Source organism: Ambystoma mexicanum, chromosome 1q (assembly GCF_040938575.1).
Source record: "Ambystoma mexicanum isolate Mex_15411 chromosome 1q, UKY_AmexF1_1, whole genome shotgun sequence".
NCBI lineage: Eukaryota > Metazoa > Chordata > Amphibia > Caudata > Ambystomatidae > Ambystoma > Ambystoma mexicanum.
The window spans coordinates 130,148,187-130,175,396 of record NC_090922.1 but is presented as its reverse complement, the minus strand read 5'-3'; the positions used below and the strand labels follow the sequence as shown (position 1 = coordinate 130,175,396).

The window sequence follows — 27,210 nt, the reverse complement described above, 5'->3', positions numbered from 1 at the left end:
CATGAAGGAGGGGTGCGTCCTGAGCACTACCCTCGTGTCGTGAAAAGTCAAGTACGGGGGCTTGCAGGAAAGGGCCTTCATCTCTCCCACTCTTCGTGCGGAGGTGATGGCCACAAGAAACGCTGTTTTCCACAACAAGAACTTCAACGGAGCTGAGTGCAGAGGCTCGAACGGAGGTCCCATGAGCTTGGTCAGCACCATGTTGAGCTCCCACGCCGGGGCCGGAGCCTTCACTGGCGGGAACGATCTGAACAGTCCCTTCATGAATTCTTTCACCAGACGATGAGACCACAAAGACGTCCGCCCGTGGTTCTGGTGTATCGGGAGATGGCAGCAAGATGAATCTTGATGGACACGTGCGCCAGTCCAGCCTTGGCCAGCGTCAGAAGGTACGGCAGTACCTGGGGAGCCGTAATCCATAGAGGGTTAATCTTCTGTGCGTGGCACCAGACAGAGAACCTCTTCCATTTGTGTCCATAGCATTTAAGAGTTGAGGACGCCCTGGCCTTTGCAGCAACCTCTCTGCAGTCGGCCGGTATGTCGTATCCTCCAAACTAATGCTGCAGGAGCCAGGCCTGCAAATTCAGCGACTTCGGGTCGTGATGGAGGATGGCGCCTCCTTCCCTGGAGAGAAGATCCGCGTCCACTGGCAGCTTGATTGACGGGGACGCTGACAAGTCCAGTAGGTCCGGGAACCATATCTGCCTCGGCCACGCAGGTGCGACGAGGATCATCCTGCACCGTGACCTCTTGAGCTGGTTGATGAGCCGGATCAGCAATGGCAATGGAGGGAACGCGTATAGAAACAGGCCCTCCCAGGGGAACGAGAAAGCATCGCCCATGCTCCTCGGCTGGGGAAACCTGCTGGCAAACCTCCGGCACTTGGAGTTCGACGCCGTCGCGAACAGATCGATCTGGGGTGTGCCCCACCGTCGGAAGAGGCGGTCCACTAGATCCTGTCGTAGTTCCCACTCGTGGCACGAGGGCAGCTCTCTGCTGAGCGAGTCGGCAATGGTGTTTTTTATCCCTGCCAGATGAAACGGCACCAGAAACATCCGTTGGACGACGGCCCAATGCCAAAGATCCTGCGCCTCCTTGGACAGGGCTGGGGATCTGGTACCGCCCTGCTTCCTGATGTAGAACATGGTGGTGGTGTTGTCGGTGAAGATCCTCACCACCTTGCCCTTGAGGGACGGAAGAAAGGACCTGAGGGCCCAAAACACTGCACGGAGCTCCAGGACGTTGATATGGAGGGACTTCTCCGTCGGAAGCCAAAGACCTCTCGCGTGCAGATTTTCGGTGTGCGCTCCCCACCCTTCCAGGGAGGCATCCGTGGTCACTGTCTCCTGGTGGCCGGGGGTCTGGAAGTCCATGCCCGCCGTCAGATGCGCGCGGGTGCCCCACCACCGGATCGCTCGTCGGAAACTCTCGGCGAGTGTGATCCTCTCCTCGAAGCTGCCCGTCGTCTGGATCCAGCGCGCGTCCAGGAACTCCTGCAACAGGCGCATCCGGAGCCTGCACAGGCGGGTGAGATAAATGCAAGAAGACATCATTCCGAGGAGGGACTTGATGGACCTCACCCTGGCCGCGTCCGCAACCAGCATCCGCTGCACCTTGCCCAAGATGGCCCTCGTCCTTTCCTCCAACGGAGAGGCCAGAAGCGACACTGTGTCGAGCTTCGCTCCCAGAAACAGTGCGTCTTGCGCGGGCACCAGGTGGGACTTGGCGTAGTTTATGGAGAATCCCAGGTCCGTGAGTAGTTGGACGGTCCTTGCCGTGTGCTCCACGGCGAGCTCCTTCGTCTTTGCTCGGATGAGCCAGTCGTCCAGGTAGGGGTAGACGTGGATCCCCTCTCGGCGCAGCTGCGCCGCCACCGGTGCGAGGCACTTGGTGAACACCCTGGGTGCCGACCTCAATCCGAAGGGAAGGGCTTTGAACTGGTAGTGACGCCCTTGGACCACGAACCTGAGAAACTTTCGGTGTCCCTTTAGGATGGGAATATGGAAGTAGGCATCCTCCAAATCCAACGACGACAGGAAATCGCCCTCCTCCAGTTGACCCAGGACGTGTTGGAGGGTGACCATCCGGAACTTCTGTGCCTTGATGAATTTGTTCAGTCGTCGTAGGTCCAGGATGGGACGCCATCCTCTCGTCTTCTTCTTCACGAGGAAGTATCTTGAGTAAACTCCGGAGCCCCGAAGCCTCTTTGGAACGAGCTCGATGGCGCCCTTCTTGAGCATCGCCTTTACCTCCAAGAGAAGTTGAGGGACGTGATGTTCTTTCCTGGCCACAGGGGGGACGCGCGGGCACCTCTTTAGAAACTCGAGCGCGTGACCCTGAGCTAGGGCGTCCAGCACCCAACGGTTGGTGGAGATGGACTCCCACACGCTGACGAAGCTCGCCAGCCGGCCTCTCACCGGGGTGCTTCGGTGGGGGCCCGACCCCACGGCCGGTTCAGTCCTGCTTCGACGAGGCTTTGCCGCCTTGTCCTCCTTGGCGACGACGGCGGGGTCCGCCTGACTTGCCTCGTCCCCTGTAAGCTTCCTGTGACGACGAACGGGCCGCTTGACGGTAGGTGGAAAATCCGCCACTGGAACCTTTGGAGGGACCCTGTTTGCCTTTGCCGCTCCGAAAGGGTGGCCGCCGTTGCTGGAGAACCCCAAGAGCCCGGGCCGTCTCCCTGTCCGCCTTGATGGCTTGAAGGGAATCGTCTACTGTTTTCCCAAACAGGTTGTTTCCGTCGAACGGCATGTCCAAGACTCTGGTCTGCACGTCCTGACGGAAGTCAGTAGCCTTGCGCCATCTACACCGCCTAAGGCACACGCCGTTGCCCAACTGGCGAAATCCAGTGTCAGCGATGTCCGTCGCAATCGTAATGGCGTGGTCCGACGCCACCTCTCCTTCCTGCAAGATCTCTAGGGCTTCCGCCCTCTTGTCGTCTGGTAGGAAGTCCAGCAGGGGGGCCAGTTTGTACCACAACTCCCTGTCATAGCGGGCTACGATAGCCAAGGCGATGGCCGCCTTAATCGTCTCTCTGCGTCCCATCGTGTCTAATTTCTTTCCCTCGCCGTCCGGCGGGGAGGTCGAAGTAGAGGCCGCGCCCCCCCCCGCTTTATTCCTGGCCGCCGCGGAGACGACCGAGTCCGGGGTCGGCTGTGCCCAAAGGCACAAGGGGGCCGCGTCTGGGAACCGGTACTTCTTCTTGTACCGATCCCTTCTAGCCGGCGTCGTGGATGGGTTCTTGAGGAGGGCGAGGCCCTCATCCCAAATATCGTCTAGTAGAGGTACAGCGAGGACCGTCTTCCTCTTGGTCTCGCGCCGTTGATAAAGGAAACCTTCCTTCCTTCTTCTCTTCCGGGCAGAGCTGGAAAAGCTTGGATGCCCTGGCGATCATGGAGTGAAACGATCCAATCTCGTCGGGCGGGGAAGCCCGGGTGGGAGGTGACGACGGGATATCCTCGTCATAAACCTCGTCGTCTGTACCCGTAGCGGCCGTGTCAGTCCCTGTATCATCCCCACGTGTCGTGGACGGGGAGGAGGGCTGAACAGGGCGCGATGGCTGAAAAGGAGGTGGAGGATGAATCCTTCTTCTCTTGGGGGAGGGCTCCCAGAAGGGCCTGGTTGCGGGTCCGCCGTCGGGAGCGGTTCCTCCGTTGGTGGTAACGGCAGTCTCGTCCTTATCTTCGAGCATAAGGACTGTATTGCCAAAAAAATGGCCGCCGAGTTGTCTTGCGGCACTGGTTGGGGGGAGTCCGACGGGCGGTCAGGAGCCCCGTCGGCACCCTCGACGTTCTTGTCGTCTCCTACGTCGGGGTCCCTCCCGACGGGCTGGTCTTCTTCCAAGCCAACGCCGTGGCTTAAGACTTCGATCAGCTCCTCCTCAGAGGAGGAGGCCGAATCCACGACGACCTCCTGCCCCCCCCTTTTTCTTCTCTGTCGGAGGTTTCAAGGGGGTCCTGTCGATGGGCATGAAAGAGGACTCCCTCCGCGGTGGCAGGGAGACTCTGGGCCCTGAGGTCGCCACCGCTGGTGTAGCCTCCACAGGCTGAGCCAGGGCCGCCGCGACTGTCTCGATAGAGGCCTTGGCCGGGTGGATTAAGGCTTTCACCACCTTAGGTGCGCTCACCGCCTTCTTCTTGGGGGGAGGGTCACCGCCTCGCTCCCCCTCCGATGGGGCCTTCGAGCTCGACCGGGGTCTCTCCAGGAGCTTCGCCGGGTGCTCGGCCTTCCTCTTACCCGAGCCAGAGCGTTGGCTCGTGGTTGATGGCACCGGGGAGGATGCGCCCTGCCTGGCGCCCGTAGAGCCCGACCGTTCGGCGCTCCCGGTGCCAGCGGACTCGCGGTGCTTGGCCTTCTGTTGGACCCCAGTCGCCGGGGCGCCCTCAAAGGTCTTAGAAGACCGCTCGGACTACTTCTTCTTCTCGCCTGACGGGCTCTTTCCTTCCAGCCAGTTGGCGAGACGTTGATGGCGGTCCTTCATGGTCCGCTCCGACATATTGCCACAAAACGGACAGTCCTTCTCCACGTGCGTCTTGTCCTCATGTAGGCAGTAAAGGCAAAGGGAGTGTTCGTCCTCAAAGACATTCTGAAGCTGGCATCCAGGGCAGACCCTGAACAGCTTTCCGGGCGTCGAGCTTCCTTTCTCCTGGGCCATGTCGGAGATGGGCCTGAGAAACTTCTGGAGTCCTCCAAAAGCGTGGCTCGACGAAATCTTCACCCTTGAGGGGCGTAGACGAATCCGACACGGGTCCCCGTTGATCGGATGAAGAAACGGTGGAGCTTGAGGCTCTTTTGACCGAAAAAAGAGAAATTTTTCTGAGAAAAAACGTGAAAAAAGCACTAACGCTCGAGAGCAATAGCACGAGGATCCCAACACTTGAACGTGCGGTAAAAATCTGAAGATGGCTGCCAGAGGCGGGGCTTAGGTAGAGGGCAGTCATTGGCTGTGGTCAGTATGACGCAGAGATCAGTGATTGGTTACTACTACGAAAGACAGATCAGAAACGAAACTGATACTGATTTTTTCTTTACCGAGGATTCCCAGCCTAACGACGGGGAATATTCATGAGCATGTGAATCCATGCCAGACCCCTTGCTGGAGAATAATAAATACATTAAAAAAGCAACAAAAGTGGTAGTGCAGCCAGCAATTGGCAAGTGCTGAGTTTAAGGCAGCAGACAGGGTAGGTCGAATCAGTGCAGGAAGAAAAGGGGGGGCTGTATGGTTACAGATACAGACCCGAGTGCAAGGGGTGGCCCGGAGGAAGTGCGGGAGGGTGGCAGGGTGAGCAGGAACCTGGGCCCGGAGGACAGAGGGTGGCCAGGGGCACGGTGCCAGGGGAGAACAGATCAGCAGGGAAGAGGGGGGCGAAGGCAGAAGCAGAGAGGAGGTGCTTCCGGAACCGGAGATAGTTCTCCTCAAGTTTTAGAGTGGCAGGGAGGCTGTTCCAGAGGGGGGCCCCAGCCGAAGCCAGATCTACCCCCAGCTCGTTCCTTAAAAAACCACTGACCCTGAGGGAGTTAGAGGTAGAGGAGCAAAGAGCTCGAGAGGGGAAGGTATTTGCGGAGGGATAGCTTAAGGTATTTTGGACCCAGGCACCAGAAAGCCTTGTGGACAATGCAGAGGGTTTTGAATTTAATCCTTGCATCCACTAGGAGTCAGTGGAGCGATTTCAGAGCTGGAGAGATCCGATCACAGGGCTTGATGCCAAGGAGAAGTCTAGCAGTCCTATTCTGGATTAGTCGCAGAGGGCGGACAGTAGAGGCAGGTAGGTTTAGAAAGAGGCTGTTACAATAGTCCAACCTAGAGAGAACCAGAGCTTGGGAGACAGTGAGCTTCTGGGGGAAGGAGAGGAAGGGCAGAGTACCTCTGAGGAGGTGCAGTAGAAAGTTTGACTTTTTAGAGACATCAGAGATGTGAGCGGAGAAGGAAAGTATGGAATCAAAGATGACCCAGAGGTTCTTAGCCTCGCAGGTGGGGGTAGAAGGAGGGCCAAGGGAGGACGGCCAGAGAGAGAAGGGAAAGGATGGAGAAGGTGTGCCGATGAGGAGGATCTCAGGCTTGCTGGCATTCAGACAAAGATCATTGGAGGAACACCAATCTTGAATGGCAGTAAGGCAATCAGAGATGGGAGAGGAGGTGGCCGAAGGCAGCTTGAAAATGAGTTGAGTGTTGTCAGCGTAGCACTGTAAATTTGAGCAGAAAATGGCAATGCAGTGGGCGAGAGTTGCCAGGTATTGGTTGAAAAGCCAGGGCGAGAGGTTAGACTAGCCGGCAGTCCTCCCAGGCTCATCATGCACTTCCAAAGGCACTTCTCATGGGCGCGTGCGCACATTCCCTTTTGTAGAGCAGCGATTTGAAGGGGGATTGGCTTAATGGCGCAGCGTTCCTGTGTGTTAGGGAAGTCGATGCAACAGGGCTGGAGTAGATGAGCCGGCGGTCCTCCCAGGCTTATCAGGCACTTCCAAAGGCACTTCTCATGGGTGCGGAATTGAGGAATTTTTCTCTTGTGGACAACCTACAGATTTGGGATTAGTGTGTCGAAGCCACCAAGGAAAACAGGGAACCCCATGCATTTCCAAAAAATAGACACCCGTGGGAATCAGGTCTGACTTGCACGAATCGGCCCAGAATGTATTACCCACAATCCCCAGCAAAGTCCGTAATTTGGTGAAATAAAACACAATTTTCAGATATTTCCCTCTGGCCACCCACCAAAACACGCCGCCAACACCACATGTCCTACCGTCCCGCATTCCCACAGGTATCCTGACGAAAACGGTACCTCATGTGTGGGTGCACCTATCTGGGCACAAAGGAAAAAGGATAACCCACTGGTAAACCCAAGTCTTTTGGCAGAGTAGATTTTGAGGAATTTTGCTCTTGTGGACAACCTACAGATTTGGGCCTAGGGTGTCTAAGCCACCAAGGAAGACAGGGAACCCGATGCATTTCCAAAAAGAAGAAACCTGTGTGAATTCAGAGGTGTGACTTGCGCGAATCGCCCCAGAATGTATTACCCACAAGCCAAGGCAAAGTCCCAACTTTGGAGAAATAAAAAACACAACTTTCAGACATTTCACACCTGGAAACTACTGAAACACGAAACCGACAAAATATGTCCTACCTTCCCACATTCCCACAGGTGTCCGGATGAAAACAGTACCTCACATGTGTGGGTGGAAAAGAAAAAGTGTCCACCGTCCACAAGTCCAACGGCAGTCCCAGGGATCCACGAGAGGGTCCCCGTCCATTCCCAGAAGGAAATTTTGCAATGCTGCCTAGCCAGAGCTTCAGGATGGTCGGGGGTGAGGTCACTGGCCTTGGGTGGTTGTCCCTCATATAGGTTGACTGTCCACAAGTCCAGCTGCGGGTTCAGGGAGCCTCAGCGGGCTCCCCGTCCTTTCTCAGAGGGAGAAGGTGTAATGCAACCCAGCCAGAGCACAAGGATGGTTGGGGTGATGTACCAGGCCTTGGGCACCCTTCACCCATGTGGGTCGACCATCCCCAAGGCCAGCTACAGCTTCTCCCTGCGGGAAAGGTTTGGATCATGCCAGGGCTCCCTGGAACGGCTCCTGGGATTGGGGATTGTCGACCCACATGGGAGACGGGTGCCCAAGGCCAGGGACATCACCCCGACCATCCTGGCGGGTCTGGTTGGGATGCGTTACAGAATTTACCTCCGGGAAGGGAGGGGGACCCTGCCCGGGCTCCCTGGGACTGTTGCTGCACTTGGGGATGGCCAACTGACATGGGAGACAGCCAACTAAGGCCAGGGACATTACCCCTGACTTTCCTGGAGCTCTGGCTGGCCTGCGTTACAGTTTCTCCCTCCGGGAAAGGACAGGGAATGTCCCGGGCCTCCCTGGAACCAACACTGGGCTTGGGGATTTGGAACCCACATAGGAGTCAGGCGTCCAAGGCCAGGGACATGACCCCCTACTACCCTGGAACTCTGGCTGGGTTGCGTTACAGCTTCTCCCTCTGGGAAAGGTCGGAAACCCTGCCGGGGCTCCCTGGACCCGCTGCTGGGCTTGGGGACGATCAAACTACATGGGAGACAGCCGCCCAAGGCCAGGGACATCGCCCCCAACCATCCTGAAGTTTTGGCTGGGCTGCGTTACAGAATTTCCAGCGGGGAAGGGGACCCTGCCAAGGCTCCCTGGAGTTGCCGCTGTGCTAGGGGACAGTACACCCACATGGTAAACGGATGTCCAAGACCAGGGACATCACCTCCAACTGTCCTTGAGTTCTGGATGGCCTGTGTCACAGCTTTTCCCCACCAGGGAGCCCTGGCAGTGTGCCAATACCTCCCTGAATGGAAAAACTGTAAGGAACAAGTTACTTACCTGTAACTGTTGTTCTCCAGCATGGGTCTGGCATGGATTCACATGCTCATGAATATTCCCCGTCGTCAGGCTGGGAATCCTCTGTAAAGAAAAAAATCAGTATCAGTTTCATTTCTGATCTGTCTTTCTCAGTAGTAACCAATCACTGGTCTCTGGGTCATACTGCCCCCAGCCAATGACTGCCCTCTCCCTAAGCCCCGCCTCTTGCAGCCATCTTCAGATTTTTACTGCACGCTCAAGTGTTGGGAGTCCTCGTGTTTAGCTCTCAAGCTTTTGCTGCGTTTGAGCTTTTTTCAAAGAGAATTTCTCATTTTTCGATCAAATAGAGCCTCAAGCTCCACCATCTCTACATCCGATTAACGGGTATCCGTGTCGGATTTTTTTCTACGCCCCTCAAGTGTGAAGATTTCATCGAGTCACGCTTCTTGGGGGATTCCAGAAGTTTCTGCGGCCTACCCGGACATGGCCCAGGAGAAAGGAAGCTCGACGCCCGGAAAGCTGTTCAGGGTTTGCCCTGGATGCCAGCTACAGAATATGTTCAAGGAGGACGAGCATTCGAAATGTCTCTACTGTCTTCATGAGGACAAAACGCACGTGGAGAAGGACTGTGCGTTTTGCAGGAACATGTCGGAACGGACCATCAGGGACCGACACCTTTGTCTCTCCAACTGGCTGGAAGGGAGGAGTCCGTCAGGTGAGAAGAAGAAGAAGTCCGAGTGGTCTTCTAAGTCCTGTGAGGGTGCCCTGGAAACGGGGGCCCAACAGAAGGCAAAGCACCACGAGTCCACGGGCACCAGGAGCGCCGAACAGTCGGGCTCTTCGGTTGACAGGCAGGGCGCTCCTTCCCCGGCACCATCAACTACGAGCCAACGCTCTGGTTCGGGGAAGAGGAAATCCGAGAACCTGGGTAAGCCTCTGGAGAGGCCCCGGTCGATCTCGAAGGATTCGGCTGAGGGGGAGCGAGGCGGTGACCCTCCCCCCAAGGTGAAGGCCTAAGGCGGTGAAGGCCTTGATTCACCCGGCCAAGGCCTCTATCGAGGGAGTCGCGGCGGAGTGCCGGAGGCAAGCAGGGTGCCTCCAAGGGTTTTGGCGGTGGCACTACGTACCGCCAAGCGGCCCGCTCCTCGTCGCAGGAAGCCTACAGAGGACGAAGCGGGGGGCACCGCCGTCATCGCCAGGGAGGCCAAGGCGGCAAGGTGTCCGCCAAGCAGGATTGAACCGACAGCGGGGTCGGGCCCCCACCGAACCACCCCGAAGCGTGTGGGAGTCCATCTCCACCGACCGTTGGGTGCTGGATGCACTGGCCCAGGGGCACGCCCTCGAATTTCTAAAAAAGTGCCCCCGCATTCCACCTGTGGCCAGACCCCATGCTGGAGAAACAGCTCAGCCCGAACTCTAGGATGGTCGGGGGTAATGTCCCTGTCGTTGGGCGGCTGTCTCCCATGTGGTTTGACCGTCCCCAAGCCCAGCAGCGAGTCCAGGGCAGGAAGGCATTCAGCGCTAGTCTGATTGCCCTCAGCTCCAAAAGATTGATGTGTAGCTTGGACTCCGATGGAGACCAATGAGTGCTGTTTGTCAGTTTGTTGGTGTGGGCTCCCCACCCGGTGAGTGAGGCGTCCATCACTAGCGTTATCTCCGGCCATGGTTGCCAAAAATATTGTCCCTTGAGAATGTGGTCCTTGCAAGCCCAACAAATCAGGTCTTGAGCAATCTGCTCGGAACTTGCAGTAGATCCGACATATTCCCTGAAAATTGGGACCACTGAGTTCTGAGAGCCCATTGAAGAGATCTCATTCTCAACCGGGCCTCTGGCACCAGGAAAATGCAGGATGCCATGAGACCGAGCAACCTCAGAAAATCGAAGGCCGGAAGATGTTGGCATTTTGGAATTTTGCTACCATCTGCTGAATGTATTGAGCTCTCACCTCGGGAGGCGAGGCTTTCCCCTAGGAAGTATCTAAGACCGCTCCGATGAACTGAAGTCTTTGGAATGGTATCATATGGGATTTCTTGTAATTGAGGGAGAAACCCAGTCTGTGGAGGGAGTGGCAGGTGATATTGAGATGTTCCTGGGCTTGCTCGAGTGAACGAGCCCTGATCAACCAGTCGTCCAGGTAGGGATAGACATGAATCCCCCCTCTCCTGAGACTTGCTGCCACTACTGCCATCAGCTTGGTGAAAACCCTTGGGGTGGAGGTCAGCCCGAATGGCAGAAGTCACAGAGGTCTATAATCTTTGATTGTGGATCAATGAACTCCTCAGGTAACTTTTTTGTGCTTTGCTGCATCCCAACTGGTGAAATCTCCTCATCAGAGGCACTTTGCTCTTCAAAAATGGAGGACATTGACTTGAAAAAGTCTTTTTTTGGAATAGGTTTGAAGGTTTTCTCCTGAACCGACACAGGCCTCGATGGAAACCAAGATTCTGACGACAATGTCAAAGACTGCTTCGATAAAGGGGTTGTTTTTCCAGGAATCCCCCTCGACTTCGGCGTGAAGGTAGTCAGCAGCGATGGCATCCACACAATTGTCGAAGGCTTCATTTAAACTTCAACTGTATCAGGGATGGACTCGATGGTCGAGTCGATACCTTCGACGCTTTTTCGTCGTGTCGAGTTTCTCGACGTACCGGCTTACTAATTTTTGTCGAGGTAGCCTTTGACTTCCCCAAGTCATCTGAAGGAATGACCGGGGCATGGCTCTTGCGTGCCTCTTTTGAGGGGGTCGAGGCCGCCTTCTCAAAGATCTGGATCATCTCCACTCAGAAGGCGTCCTATTTACTAGGGGAATTTGACCTAGTTGGGCACTGATAACCTCCGTAGAAGAGTGAGGAAGAAGAGGGAGACCTATGGCGTCTCTTTTTCGTTTTCTTCAAAGAAGACGATGACCGCCTCGATCGGCTTCCCGACCGAGACCTCTTTGACCTTTTATACCATGTGGAGTCTCTAAATTCCCCTGCCTTCTTTTCCCTCTTCGAAGAAGACTTCAAAGCTTCCTTCCCCACCGAAAGCTTACCCCTGCGTTCCCGGAGAGCTTTTTCTGTCACGGACTGACAGGATCCACAGCTTCAGTAAAGTGCCCGGAGCCCAGGCACCAAAGGCAGACGCAGTGAGGGTCGGTTATGGACATTTTAGCCCCGCAGTCGTGACACTTTAAATCCAGACTTTGGGGTTGATGGTGTAGAAGATGAAGCGTGCAGTTAGTGCTCGAAGCAAAAGCATTCCGAAAAATGGAACTGTAGCGCACGGGCGCTGCACAAGCTATTTATACTACTGATGACGTTGACGCTCCACGGCGGCCGTCGAGGGACATCGATGCCACAACGCTTTGCACAGCGCCCTCTACCGAGATAATTTTTTCAGAAGCAGCAAAGCTGGCGAGATACGAATATCAAAGATGAGGAATACGTGGGAGGACACAATCCATTCGAAAGAGCTTTTAAGAGACAGACCGGGAACACATGAGGTATGCTTTCAAATGGAGGTGAAAGACATGGCGATGAGATGCAAATAGATACTGGCAGTTCCAATGTTTTGGGGCCAACAGGGAAAATGAACAAACAAGAAGGCGTGCAGGAAGGTTTGGGGCCAGTGAGGAGGATTTATAATTGAGAGGTGAGAGCGAGGATGGGAATAAAAAGTGATCATTGATGACATAGTTCAGAAGCAGAGATCAGTGAAGGTAGAAGAACGAAAAGGAGGCGAAAATGTATATTTATAGCGGAATTGTATATTGAATGGAAGGGATGCAAGATGGGAACAAGGAAGACCAAGCAAGAGACCAGAGCAGTAATTGAGATGGGAGAAAAGAAGAGAGATGAGGAGTTTAGTGACAGAGAAAGAGGAAGGGACAAGTACAGCATAGGTTGTAAAGGTGAAAATGACATGCTCAAGCTGTAGAGGTGTTATGTGAAGCAAAAGAAGGGGCGAAGTCCTAGAAGACACCCAGGTTACGGGCAGAAGATAAGAAGGGAAGAGCAACCAGAGGGAAAAATAAAGAAGAAGGAGCTGAGGCTGGGTATAAGAGGATTTCAGTCTTGGATGGATTTTAGTGTGGAAAGTAGGAAGACATGCAAGACTGAATAGCGGAAATACGGAAGGAAACTGAAGAGTGGAAGGGAGTCCGAAAAAGAAGAGAATGAGAAATATTTGGGTATCAGCGTAGAAATGATTGGAAAGATTGAATTAAGGTATTAGTGCTGAGAGACGAACAGGTTAAAGAGAGATCCATAGGGGTCCACTGACAGAGCCTTGGGGAGACCGTAGAGTAGGGGCAAGGAATAGGATAACATGCCAGCCCATGAAACAGATACGAGTTTAAACAACGAAGTACGGAGCAAAACAGGCTAACGGAGGAAAGACAATAGCAAAGTCGGATGATCCACAGTGTCGAAGGCAGCAGACAAGTCAAGAAGAACAAGTTCTGGCAGCCAGCACCACCATCATGCACATCAGCGTGCGCCTTCTATTGCACTACCTCCTAACCACACACCTTGCCCTATTCACTCAACCACCCAAGTCAACCACTCCTACCTTTGAGGTTAATAACCTGGCCTGCCCTTACCTACGTGACCCAGCGTCACCCACCATGACTTTGACACCCTCAACGAGTCCTTCAGCAACTACCGCTGACGCTCACCACCCCTGCAACCAGATTAACCAATACCTTAATGACCCAGCTCTCTGGCTCAAACACTTTGCCACAAAACCAACTCCTAACCAACCTTGCCCCCTCACTCTCAGGAACAAGAGACTAGGCACCAGATTCCGCATTCGTCCTTCCCGCACCAACACCACTAGGCAAGCCCCACACACACCACCCAGCCCGCCTTCGCCCACCGCCACTTGCAAAACTAAGACCACAGGGGTTAAATTGCCTGTGTTCAAGGGTGCCCTCATCAATGCTAGATCCCTCACAGCACACGCTCTTGACATAGCCGACCTTATCACCACTGCCGACCTTGACTTCATTGCCATATCCGAAACCTGGCTACATGCCGCCTCTGGCCCTTCTCTATCCTTGGCCTTACCGCCTGACTATGGCATCACACGCTGTGACCGCTCCTCTGCCCACACTAGAGGTGGCGGCGTGGCATTCATCCACAAAAACTCCCTTGACCTAAGAGTGGTATCCGACTCCAAACTCGAATCAGCAGAACTGCTGACAATCAAATTACTACTAACACCTAACCAAACGGCCACCCTTCACCTTATCTACAGGCCCCCAGGGCCAGCACCCACCTTTGTCAGTGAAATTTCCACTCTTCTTCTTGACAAAACAAAAAACAACTCCCAAACAATAATCCTAGGTGACTTCAATCTTGGTCGCGGCGACCCTAAGGATCCTGTAGCAACTGATCTGGAGTATGCTCTTACTGACCTTGGCCTCACCTTGTACATACAAGAACCGACCCATATCAAAGGCAGGACCATCGATTGGTTAGCCGGTTCCAACTGCAACATCCAGGTCCTCAATAACTCCCCATGCTTATGGTCTGACCATCACATCATAACATTTAACATTGAAGCTACCCCGCGAGCCCCAACACCCATAGCCCCAGCCCCCCCCACCCGCAATAAAAAAAATATAACAAGAGAACAACTCCTCCCACTGTTACTCCCCTCTCTTAATGCGGCGACCAACGCCTGCTCTGATCCCACCTCCCTAGCAGACATCTACAACCAAACGATGCTCAGGGCTATTGACACTATAGCACCAATTAAACCTAGAAAGGCTAAACCACGAGCACATCTCAACTCATGGTTCACTCCACAGCTAAGAATCCTCTGCAAAGCTAAACGCTGCGCAGAAAACCGGTGGAAAAGCCACCCAACTGATGAGCATAAAGACGGCTTCCTCCTCGCCTCCCTCACTTATAAAGACACCATCATCATAGCTAAAAAAGAATCGCTTAATAATCGTATCATGCAAGCCGACTCTAATTCCAAGGAACTCTTTAGAGTCCTAAAAGAGCTCGAAACCCCAGTCTCCCCGCCAGACACTTGCACGAAAGACAGCAAATGGTGTGCTAACATTCAAGCAGCCCTCCTAAACAAAATCTCTATGCTCCAATCTAAAATAAAAGAAAAGCAGGACTGCCTGAGGCGTGACAACCGCTCATTCTCCCCTACTAGGCTCACCCTCTCCAACTTTGCCAACATCAAACCTTTCACCTTCGCACCGCTCACTGTCACCGAAGTAGAAAACATCATCCTCCGGATGAAACCATCCAACTGCCAAGGTGACCCGTGCCCAGCTCCTAACATTAAGGACTCCGCCCATGACCTAGCCCCATTCATTACAGCCTTCATTAACTCATCCTTTGAAACAGGTATTGTCCCGGACAACCTTAAAGACGCCTGGGTGATCCCGCTACTAAAAAAACCTTCCCTTGACCCAAGCATACCTACGAACTTCCGACCTATTACTACAGTACCATTTCTGCTGAAGATACTGGACCGTGCAGCTTACCTGCAGATCCAAAACTACCTTGAATCAAACAATCTGTTAGGTCTACGACAATCCGGATTTCGGCCCAGACATGGGACCGAAACGGCTCTTTTAGATCTAAAAACCCAGATCGAAGTCCTGAAGGACAAGGGCAAATTAGCAATGCTATTACTCCTCGACCTTTCCGCCGCATTTGATTTGGTTAACCACCAGATCCTTTGCAGGCACCTCCACTCTGCTGCCAACTTCTCTCCCTCCGCAGCGGCCTGGATCAAATCGTTCCTGAGCAACAGATCTATGAGGGTCTTTGCACCTTCTGCTGCCGCAGTTCCCTCCCCTATTCATTGCGGTGTTCCTCAGGGTTCTTGCGTGTCACCTACTCTTTACAATATCTTTACGAAACCACTCTTTGATGTGCTTGATTATCTGGGTGTCTCCTACACCAACTATGCGGACGACACCCAGATACTCATTCCCATCTCTGGTGATTATCTTGCTGACACCAAGGCCCTCAATGACGTCTACTTGGTCATCCAAGCCTGGATGGCCCAGCACCAGCTATGTCTGAACGACGATAAGATGGAGCTACTTATCCTGAGTACATCACAACGCCTGAGCAAACTTGAGCCATCCTATCAGTCATTCATCATAGACGGCAACTCCATACAAGTCTCGAAAGACACTAAAACACTAGGCTTTTACCTGGATTCCACCTTATCCTTGTCAAGACAAACTAATGCAGTCAGGTCCACCTCCGCCTACACGTGCAAACTAATTTCAGCCTGCAGACCATTCCTCACCACCCACAATAGCGTCACACTAGCGAGAACACTTATCATGGCAAAATAGATTACTGCAGTGCTCTATATTTAGGCACCAGCCAAGAAAACCTGTCCAAACCCCAAACCACCCAGAACAATGCAATTCGAGCGGCCCTGAACATCCCTCGTAACCACCACATCTCAGAAGCCAGATCTAGCCTTAAGTGGTTACCCGTGAAGCAGAGAATTTCCCCAAAAACGCTTGCCCTCACGCACAAATGCCTAGCCAACAAGGCTCCGATCTATCTCTGCAGTCGGCTTTCGCGCCACTCCACTGCCCGACCACTAAGAATTGCTCAGACTCACTGCCTTACTATCCCTAGGTTTAAGCTCCAAAAAGCGGGAGGCACTAGCTTCCCTGTCCTAGCCTCCAAACTTTGGAACACCCTCCCCGCTGCCATCAGAGCTGAAGACTCCTTCAACACCTTCAAGAATAAAACCAAATATTGGCTCTTTGACCAGCAATAGTTGTGTTAGACATCTGTCCTACTTACCCAGCCCGCCTGTTCCCCTGCACGATTTCCGGTCTACTACCTTCCCCACTACCTCAGGGATACTTCCTCTGCGGAGCCTTGGGACACTGTACCATGTTTAATATTTGTAATTATTAAGATTGTTATTATGCTGTATCGGTATACTTTTATTGTAATTTATCTCCCTGTATGTTCTTTTCTTGCAACCCTGTACAAATTGCGCCCTGATGCCCCCGGGCCTGATGGTCTGCGCGTTATAAATAAACAAATACAAATACAAGTATAGAAGAAAGTTTATTATTGCGGGCAGAAAGTAGGGAGTCGGTGACCTGCAGAAGAGCAGTCTTGGTAAAGTGATAATAGCGTAAGCCCGATTGAAGGGGTGGAAGAAAGTGGTAGTTGAGAACTACGATACCTGGGGATACACTATCTTTCAAGAAGTTTGGAGAGAAATGGAAGCAGGGAGATGGGATGAAAATTAGGAAAACAGGAATCAATGGAAGGCTTTTTCGATATGGGGATCATCATGGCATGTTTGAAGGAAGAAGAACAGGAGGACGAGGCAAGAGAAAGATTGAAAAGACAGGTACAGTATGGATGCAGCTTAGGAAAAGAAAGGAATGAGTAGAGAGGGAATAAGTAGAGAGGGTAGGGGATAGAGAGTGGATTGATTCGAGAGGGGAGGTGGTGGAACAGGTATGAGCAAGAAATTGAGCAGTATCAAGATCAGTAAAAGAGATGGAAGAAAGCTGCTAGAAGGGATGATGAGAGGCTTGGCGTCAGAGGGGGTACTGGATAAGTGAGTGTTATGTATGTGCCATTGTTTGAGAAGCCAGTGAAATGTGGAATGCAAGAGCATGGGAAGGAGGATTCCAAACTGAGTGGTTATTTGAGGAAAGCTCGCAAAGAAGGTGAACAGGGCTCTGTTCACTTGCACTTCTGTAAGACTATAGAAGTGCTTACCAAATAATATGGTGAGATCTTACTTCATAATATTGGCGATGGGCATAGGAGAGGTTGTCGCAAGTGGATGTATTGGGTGACATGAAGGTAATAGCTCTAGCATTGTGCGTTTTGCGAGGACCAGAGAAGAGGTATTCTGTCCTGGAAAATGAAGTATCAGTGTGTCACTGGGCTGTGAAGAGGTCTAAGAACTTTGTGTGGGGGACCGAGTTTGTACTAAGAACGGATCAGAAGCCCACTCTAGGGGGTACATGGCGCCCGGGGTACCCTGAGGGCAGGCGTACAGCCGAAATTAAGTGAGCAGAGCACGGGAGAGAGGGTACGTGTGCAGCTTCTGCTGGATCAGGCCCTACACAGTACCAAGTGTATACAGAACTAACTGCAGATACCAGATAAGCATAATAGGGGCAAGGCCAAGCATACTGTCATGCAAGACAGGTTCTGGAGCAGCCAGTGACGGTAGAGGAAATAGCTGCTGCAGTGAAATCGTTGGCTTCTGGGAAGGCGCAGGGTTTGGGTGGCATGGGGATCGTATTACAGACACCCAGACTGCTGAAGGTGTGGGTGGAATCCCTTGTTAGGGGAGGGTTATCCCCGTCTCTGCGCAGGCTACTATAACAGTATTGCTGTAGCCCAATAGGCCGTCCCATGATGTGTCCTCATACAGACCATTATCTTTCATAAATGCAGGTGCAAAGGTGTTTGTTAAGATACTTCGCACATGACTACTACCATACATGTCCCAACTGGTACACGCGGACCAGTTAGGATTAAAACCCACTAGATCTACTGCCCTGAATCTGAGAAGGATGTTCTGTGTGATCTCACAAATAAATCCCAAAACTAGAGCAGTTGCGGCGTCAGACGCGGAGAAAGCTTTCAATCCCGTCTCGAAGTGCTACTTGTTTCAGGTGCTGCGTAGATTCAGGTCTTGCCTTTATTTCATTCAATCTGTCCAACTATTCTATGGAGGTCTGATGGGCAGGGTTTGCACAAACAAAATTATATCTGATCCATTACCGTTGGGGAGGGAACCCAGCAGGGGTGTGCTCTCTCTCCTGTTTGCACTTACGATTGAGCCGCTCGCAGCATTAATCAGGGATGTTCATGGTCATAGAGGAATTAGGATTGCGGGCCCACCCAAGGTAATATCGCTGTATGCATATGATGTGCTATTATATATTCGGGACCCCGAGCAGAACCTTGACTCAATTATTAGGGAAGTGCATACATTCTCGCAGTTCTCTAGGTATAAAATAAATAACACCAAATCTGAACTGTTCCCCCTCACGCCCTCTACGGTACAACTGGCTGACCATAGGCGATTTAGTTAGGCCCCTCTGCGTATTCAGTACCTGGGAATAAATGGGTCTAGGACTCAAGCTGTTGTACGCCGACTATCATGAGATATATCTAGAACAGCTGGAAGAATAACAAAAAATGTGGACTAGCCTCCTAATCTCGTATGGGCGGATCTCATTGCTGAAGATGGTTGTGCTCCCAACATTGCTGTATTTCTTTGATAATGTTGCCATATGGCCTGGGCAAATATTCTTTAACAAGATTAGATCAATGGCTGCGGTGTTCATCTGGGGTGGGGTGGGGGGGCAGGGTGGCCAGGATTAGCTGGGAGAAACTGACTGAGCCGTTTGAGCAAGGGGAATCTGCCGCCCCAGATTTTGAACTATACTACCTGGCTGCTCAGGCTCATTTTGCAGGGCATTGGTATGCAGATGGGACGACCGTAGTGCAGTTGACATTTAAGCAGGTTACTCACCGTAGTGACCACCTTACTCCTAGTCCATAGTCCCCTTTCCTCCATACTTATGGGACATCTCTCCGTCCTGTGGGAAGGGACCAGAGCACTTTGTAAAAAGCATCCAACATTTTTCAAAAAATATGTCCTTCCTCTCTTTCTTGCGTGGGGCCCGGCACGCAGCCGTAACCCCGTCCACCTTGGCTCCGCCCCACGCATCGCCCATCAGTCCTTTTCTATCGCCAGGTCAGAGACCTATTAGCAATAACAGAGGAACCTTATTAGAGGGAACGGCGGGCGGGCGTATGGAGGAAAGAGGACTATGGACTAGGAGTAAGGTGGTCACTACGGTGAGTAACCTGGTCATACTCCTACGTCCCGTCCCCTTTCCTCCATACTTATGGGAGATTCCCAAGCACTCCTTACAGGAACTACGGGTGGATGGAAATAACCCTTAATGAAACAGGTTCTTCAGCACAGCCTGACCAAACTGAGCATCAGCTCTTGAGCTCATGTCAAGACAATGCTTACAAAAAGCAGATGGGGAGGCCCAAGTAGCTGCCCTAGCGATGGACTTCCAGGGGACATATTTCTGAAAAGCAACCGCGGCTGCCTTGCCCCGCACCAGGTGTGCATGAATACCCTTAGGAGGTTTCAGCCCTTGGATGGTGAAAGACTCCGTGATGCAGGCGGCGATCCACCGAGAAATAGTCGCCTTAGACGCCTGCTTACCCTGAGGGTTACCGAAGGTCACAAAAAGTTGAGAAGAACTCCTAAGCTCGGAAGTCCTGTCAAGGTAGAACTTAAGAGCTCTTCTGACATCAAGACAGTGCAGAACCCTTTCAGCCTCTGAGGCAGGGTTCGGAAAAAAGACTGGTAGGGAGATTGACTGATTCAGATGGAATTCAGTTACCACCTTCGGTAATAAGGCCGGGTTTGTCCGTAGGACTACCTTGTCCTTGTGAAAGACCAAGAAAGGATGCTCCACTGACAAGGCCTGGAGCTCACTCACTCTCCTTGCTGACGTAACGGCGACCAGAAAGGACACTTTCCAGGATAGGTACTTGTCCACCGTGGCCATGGATTCAAAAGGTTTATGGCACAGCGCCGTCAGGACTAGATTTAGGTCCCACGGCGGGTGCGGACTACTAACCGGAGGGTAGAGGTGTGTCAAGCCTGCAAAATGCCTCTTAACCACTGGGTTACTCGGAGAATAAGAGCATTGGTCTGTAGCAAGATAAGCAGAAACCGCTGAAAGGTTAAGTTCTGCATGACAGAATGTGAACACCTGACTCTGCTAGGGAGGACACGAAGGACAGCACTGTGTCAATCATAGCCACCCTTGGATCCAACTGCTTTTCCAAACACCAATGACAGAACCTGAGCCATTTACTCCTGTATTGGGATCTGGTCGAGGGTTTTCTGGCTGCCTGGATAATACGCATGTTATCTGTAGACAAGTTAAGATGCTCTAAAGACGCTACTAAGATGCTACTCAGGCACCATGCCGCCAAGCTGAGCGATTGTGGGGAGGAGTGCCACATCTGCTGATCCCCTTGATGAAGAAGATCGGGGGTCACTGGTAACCTGATCGGCGGATACACCGACAGGTGTTGAAGTTCTGAGAACCAAAACCTGGCCGGCCACCACGGGGCTATGAGTAGAAGGGAACAGTTCACAGAGTTCTTCAGCTTCCAAATTGCTCAATGGACCAGATACAGAGGCGGGAAGGCGTAAGCTCTCCTGTTGTGCCATGGAATCTCGAGAGCATCCCCCAGAGAGGAGGCTCCCAGCCCCCCTCTGGAGGCATACTGAGGAAGCTTCTTGTTTACCACCGCAGCAAAAAGGTCCACCTCCGGTGTGCCCCAACACAAGAAAATCCATGAGAGGACCTCCGCCTTCAACTCCCACTCGTAGCTGACCACTGTCCGCCGGCTGAGGGCATCCGCTGTGACATTCAGCTGGCCCGGGATGTGCACTGCAAGCAGCCAGACACCATGAAGCACGCCCCACTCCCATATCTGGATGGACAGGTCCACTTAGGGACTTCATTCCCCCTTGCTTGTTGATCTAATACATTGACACCAAATTGTCCGTGCGTATGCGGAACACCTTGTTGGCAATGAGCAGTCTGAACGCCCTGAGCGCTAGGCGAGATCGCCAACAACTCCAAATGATTTATGTGCAGGAGCTTGTCCTGAGGCGACCAGAGGTCCGAGACCTGAAGAAGATCTAACGTCGCACCCCACCCCAGAAGGGAGGAGTCCGTCAAGATCGTCACCATGGGGTCTGGGTCCGGAAACCCCGCACCCACCGACAGGTTGCTGAGAGATGACCACCAATCCAGGTCCACTCTCATGGAATCCGGAATCATTACCAGCTTGGAATCCGGGTCCACAGCCTGACGGTGGAACTCCGAAGAGCCATCTGGGTCCGTCTCATCTTGAGACGAGCAAGAGGAAGAGCCAGCACGCACGAGGCTATAAGGCTCAGAAGCCTCTGGAACCACCAGGCCGACATGCTCTCCGACTGCGCAAACATCTGACACGTGGCTAACAGATCCGCCATTCTGTCCCCGGTCAGGTACACTTTGCAGTCGATCGTGTTCCAGCGAAAACCCAGGAAAATGAGGTCCTGCGAGACCGTCATGGAAGATTTCTGCCAGTTCACCGACAGCCCAAGACGGAACAGGATCTGAAGGAGAGACTGGAGATTGGCCGCTGCTGCCACCGGACAAGGGGTGCGTAAGCGCCAGTCCAAATATGGATACACATGGATACCCTGGAGACGAAGATAGGCCGCAATCATGACATCATCTTCGTGAAGACACGCGAAGCACTCGAAACTGGAGTGCTCCTCTCCCAAAGAGAAGCAGAGATATCTCCTGTGTGGGTTCCAAATCAGGATATGCATGTACGCATCCTGCAGATCCACAACGCTGAGCCAATCACCCATCTGCAAGGAGGAGCGTATCTGGCTGGGCGTGATTATGTTGAATTTCTCTTGGGGTAGGAAAAGATTGAACTGGGAAAGGTTTTGGCACCGTAAACAGCCGGGAGTAGAAGCCCTCCCCTCGCTCCCCAAGGGGAACAGGTTCCACAGCTCTGAGGTCCAGAAGTTTCTGAACTTCGGCTTTGAGGGAGGGCGAGCCCGACCGCTGAAAAGGAGGGTTGAGGGGTGGGGTAGAGGGTAGGAGTAAGCGGAAGCCCGCTCGAGCGCCTGACAAGACCCATCTGTCTTCTGTGATGGTCTGCCACGTCTCCCAATGAGACGCAATGCGTCCTCCCATCGGGGTCTCGTGCAAGCGCGGAAAATCCTCATTTAGTAGGTTTATCGGTGGCAGTGCCACCTGAACCTGAGGAGGAGGCTGAGGAGCGAGAGAAAAACTGCATCCGTTGTTGCCTATGGCGGTTATTCCCCGCAGGGGTATCCACTCTGCGAGATTTGCGGTTGAGGAAGCCCCTAAAGCCAGAGGAAGGTCGACTTTGCGACAACGGTCTCTGGGTTTTGAAAGGAGCCTTAACCAGGACAGACAATGACTTAGCTGTCTGAGTGCTATCCTTCACCTTGGTGAGCTCTACATATGTTGTAGAATGAAAGAGCTCCTTACCATCGAACGGAAGGTCCAACAAATTGTCCTGCATTTCTTTTGAGAATTTAGTTGCATGCAGCCACGCCTGCCGTGAGGTATCAACCCCCAGCATAAGGCCCCGAGTCGAGGTGTCTACGTGATGAGCCGCAGCCTGCAGGAGATCCTGGGCCAAGACCCTGGCATCGGATAGGCCTCCTTTAAAGTCTTCCAGCTTCTCGACCAGGATAAACTCCTCAAACTCCGACAGACCTTTCCACATCCGCATGTTAGCTCCCGCTAATATCAATTCAGCGTTGGCCTGCCTGAGCTGCAAGGCCGAGTTGGCGAAGATTTTCCTCCCGAGGGAGTCGAGGAGATTGTCCTCCTTTCCCAGAACCTGAGTAGCCGTCGTGGAAGAGGATGCTGCAGGCCTGGACTGCAAAGTGGCCGCAGCCACCACTGTGGAGGAGGGGACGGACAAGACGACAGGGCCACCTCTTCCGAAGAATGCAGCCTGTACCTCGCGTCAATTTTCTTATTGACAAAAAGTCCAGAGTGTGGCTTTTCCCAGACTCTGCGGACCTCGGCCAGAACGTCCTTCTGCAAGAACAGGCCGGTACGCTCCAAGGGAGACAGGGTAAACGCCTCAGAAAGCACGCCCTCCTGCGGAGCGGGTGCCTCGGGCACCAGAACATCTAAGAAACTCATCATGTCCAGTACCCGGTCATGAAAAGCTCTGATAGAGCGGGAAAGGTCCTCGTTGTCCTGATCGCCTTGGGCGTCATCTGACAGCTCAGGATCCTGCTGAGCCGTGTCAGGTGCTTCCTTGTCCACCGGGGACAATGGAGGCAAAGGCAGAAGAGTCGGGGGAGGCACCGCAGGAAGGGAGGCGCCGGCGGAACCACCGGAGGAACGGGTGGAGCCGGAGGCGCAGGTGGACATATCTCCCTGAAAAGCCCTTTGAAATATTCCCTCATGGTGTAGGTACGCATTAATGTTTGAAATGTACTGAAAAAAGGCTCCTCCGGAGACTGCCTCGGAATCTGAGGAGACCTCTCACGAGGTGGACAAATCCCAGAACGTAACGGGGAAGGGTGCCACACAGGCCCCTCCACCGACATATCCACATAAATCAAAGGTGCTGACCACGGAGGCAACAAAACATTGTGCGGAAGAGGCATCCGGGCGTTCCAATCGTAAACTGGCCGATAAGGATGCGCACAAGGGACTTTATGTTCACCCAAGGGACCAAGCCCTACACCTGAAGCCGATGGCCTAGTTGTAGGGGTAGCACCTAAAATGGCCGCCGCGGTCGTGGCGGGAACGGGCGCCATTTTGTCCTCATCTAAGGGGAACTGCGGCACGTGAGGAAGTGAGGCAGGGGTCCCAGTCGATGGATTAAGGGTCTTAACTTTAGCCTTAACATAAGGAACCTCGGCAGAACCGGTACTGTGAGGCCTGGAATGTTTTTGTGACATACCAACCGCCAACTTAGCCTTCGAAGGAAGGACCTCGGCACTGCCGGTAAAAGAAGAGCTTTGCTTCTTTGCCCCCTCATCAGGTCTGGTGTCACTGCAAGAGCGGGAACGGTGAGAAACAGCTTTCACCGACAAGGCCTTGTCAGGCCTCTCAGAACTGTTGGTAGCTTTAGCCTCTGAATGAGGGACCTCGGACCCAGGCCCGGTAACAGCCTTATCTGCGCGGGCCTCGAACATCCGTTCGGTAACAGCAAGCCCACCCAAGGCCTCAGGGCGCACCCCGGTCTTATTTTTGAGGGAAGCCGACAAGAGTCCTCAGAGCGAGCTCCGGTACCCCACGACTCAGTAGAACTGGGTCTACAAACAGCCCCCACAGGAGGGGCCTCGGAGCATACTCCGGTATCCACAGGCCCCTTACGGAGACCCTCGGAGAAAACTCTGGTACAATTATTAGGCCCAACAGGCACCCCAGGGCGACCCCCGGTGGCAGAGCGATCAACGCCCCCCCCCCCAGCCCGAGAGGGACCCGGAAAGGTATCCCCCCGGCTGGGGTGCTCTGAAAAGTAAAGAACTTACAAGGCGTTTCTTCTTCTCGTCGATGAACGCCTGAAAATGTGAAGGAGGAGTTCGTCAGAACACCTCCTCCCACCGCTCCAACCGATGTTGAAGTGCCCGGACCGGAAGGGAGTCGCAGTAAAAACAAGTGTCCCAACGGTGATCCGGACCCAAGCACTCTAAACAAAGAGGATGGGGATCCGCCCTCGCGAAACGACGGTGACACGATGAACAATCTGGAAAGTCTAGTTTGAATGACAGACAGACTAGTACACAATCGCTAGCTGGAGCCAGAGAGGAAAAAAGGGAAGAAAATCTTCAGAGGTCCAGTCCCGAACGAGCGGAGAACAAGACTGATGGCCGATGCGCGGGGCGGAGCCAAGATGGGCAGGGTTACGGCCACGTGCAGTACCCCACATAGAAAGAGAGGAAGGACTAAAATGTTTGCAAATTTTTTTATGCTTTTACAAAGTGCTCCGGTCCGTCCCACAGGACAGAGGAATGTCCCATAAGTATGGAGGAAAGGGGACAGGTTGTACCAGTATATTTAATCACAGCACACAATATGAAAATGCACACATATATCAAATTAGTCAACACACAAACCAGGTGCTTGTGCGGTTATCACATTGTTTTCTCTTATTACCTTTGCTACTGTAATCCAAGCCCGCCCTCAATCTACCTACTAAGTTATTCAAAAGTTGGCCCAACAGGCACAGGGAAGAATGGAACTGGTGGGCAATGCGAGAGTTGCGAAGTCAATGCACAGAGGCCATGTGCATGCTGCATCTGTGCCTAAACACACCCATAGATATAGAGAAAAGGGAACATACTGGTAGTGCAGTAGTCACTAGTGTGAGTAACTTCTCCTATATTCACTAAACTTTGGACAGACTGTTGCATCTTAATTGAAACAAAATTTAAACATGAAATTTAACAGGCAGACAACGTACTCCAGCTGAGTGAAAGCAAAGACTGTTTCCCAAAGACTTGCTCAACATATAAAGATAAAGAAACAAAGCTTAATTTGGGTGAGAGGATCTACTAAAAACATTTTCTTAGTCTGGTTTCCATGTACACGGTCACAATTAGCAAAATCAAGCTGCTTGGTGGTCAGATCACACAGAGTTGCAAGAGTAAATAAACAGTCACTGAAAATACAATTATATACAAAAAATGGTAAGGGCTATCTGGAGAATATTTCAAATGAACAAATCTTACCAACCAGTGCATGTTCAGTTACAAAGTGCCCATCAACCAAATTACTACAAAGTATTGCAAACTAAGCAACTGACGCAGGGGAAATATAAAATCAGGAGCACGCCCCAGTATTTAATATATAGCTGTAGCTGGCACTTTTGAAACTTCATATTTGGCACAGAAACAACTCCATAAGTCAGTAACACTGAGGTGCAAAAGGGTTAGGAGTACCCAAATAACTCTGGTGAGAAACTTGTGTTTTGGATTTTAATAAATATCAATTCAATGCGCTACCATTTGGGCACAATTATTGAAATCATAGGATCTTAACGAAATAATGTATTTTGGAAATGTGTCTAACTGGAGTAAACGGGTATGCAGCCAAAAAGACAGTACTGCTTGAATATTAAGAAATTAAAAAATACATACCTAAGGTCCAATTTGAGATCCATGTGGTTCTTCTCCGGGGAAAAGGAATCTGCTCCAGATCGGCACAGAATGAATTTCTCAAGGTTTTCTTCAGGGAACTTCTGAGAAAGCTGTGCCAAATGTTGACAGGTAAGTGCTTTTATAACTTAGTTAAAAAAAAGTGTGGCTATTTATCTCTAAATAACCTGAAGAGCATTCATCCCAATGTTACAGACGAATTTGATACCTTTCTTTAAAATGCAATTACATGAACATACCCTACGTTATGCAAACAATCTGTATACTTTCTACAAATACTCATGTCAACAGTAAAAAAACGGGTTTTTTTTGCTAGATGAAACAAGTGTGATGCCAAATGGTAGATCACATTATTCAGGAACTTCAAGAAGAAAACATACTCCAAAGCAATCAACAGGATTACGCTTGTACCAATGATGGTTGTGTACAGCAATAGTAATTTGGAAACCTAAGTATGATTAAAAGGGTTTAGACCAAATTGGCTTGGTGCTTGGCTACAAGGGGACTATTTTGAAAACTTCTTCACGTACATGTGTAAACATTGAAACCGTGCAAAACCAAGGATAGACCTCCTATTGGTCCCACAGGTGCAAGCGGCAGATATAGGGGTTCCCAAGTTTGAGGCAATCACGTGTTCCGACCATGAGCTTGTTATAGCGGGTTGGAGAGTGGAGGGACCCCACATGTGGGTGCATAAATGGAGATGTAAAGGCACGCTTCTGAGATCAAGTATTCAGGTACTTGGGAAACGAAATGGAGGTGTACTTTAAGGTGAATGACAATGGCAAGGTAGCCAGAGCTATGGTATGGGAAGCAGCAGAGGCTACGATCCGCGGGCTTCTTATGGCGGGAGGGGCCAGGAAGAAGAGAGAGGGGCTTGGTATAAGGTTGGCTGCAGGGGGGAATTGCAAGGCCCGAGATCTCAGCTCACGAAGAAGGGCTCCAACAGGGGGAAGCTCCTGGTAGAGATGAGAGAAAAGCAACAGGAGGTGCGCTTGGTCCGAATAGGAGTGGTAAAAATAAAAAAATAAAAAAAGAGGTACACCAGGCAGAAGTACTATGAAAAGGGAGATGCCGTGGGTACTCTCCTTGCAAAAAGGGTGAGGGGCTGCAGGGTTGAGAGGAGGGTTGGTCAGGTACGTGGGTTG

General features: G+C 52.2%; 1 protein-coding gene across 1 annotated transcript in view; it reads right to left on the bottom strand.

The window, feature by feature from the left end:
- The window catches only part of ZCCHC14 (zinc finger CCHC-type containing 14), a 1,189,754-nt gene that overhangs the window by 659,571 nt on the left and 502,973 nt on the right, over window positions 1-27,210 (bottom strand). Inside the window, exon 5 of the mRNA XM_069636185.1 lies at window positions 26,045-26,154. Coding sequence (XP_069492286.1) covers window positions 26,045-26,154 — 110 coding nt within the window. The remainder of the gene's footprint in view (window positions 1-26,044; window positions 26,155-27,210) is intronic.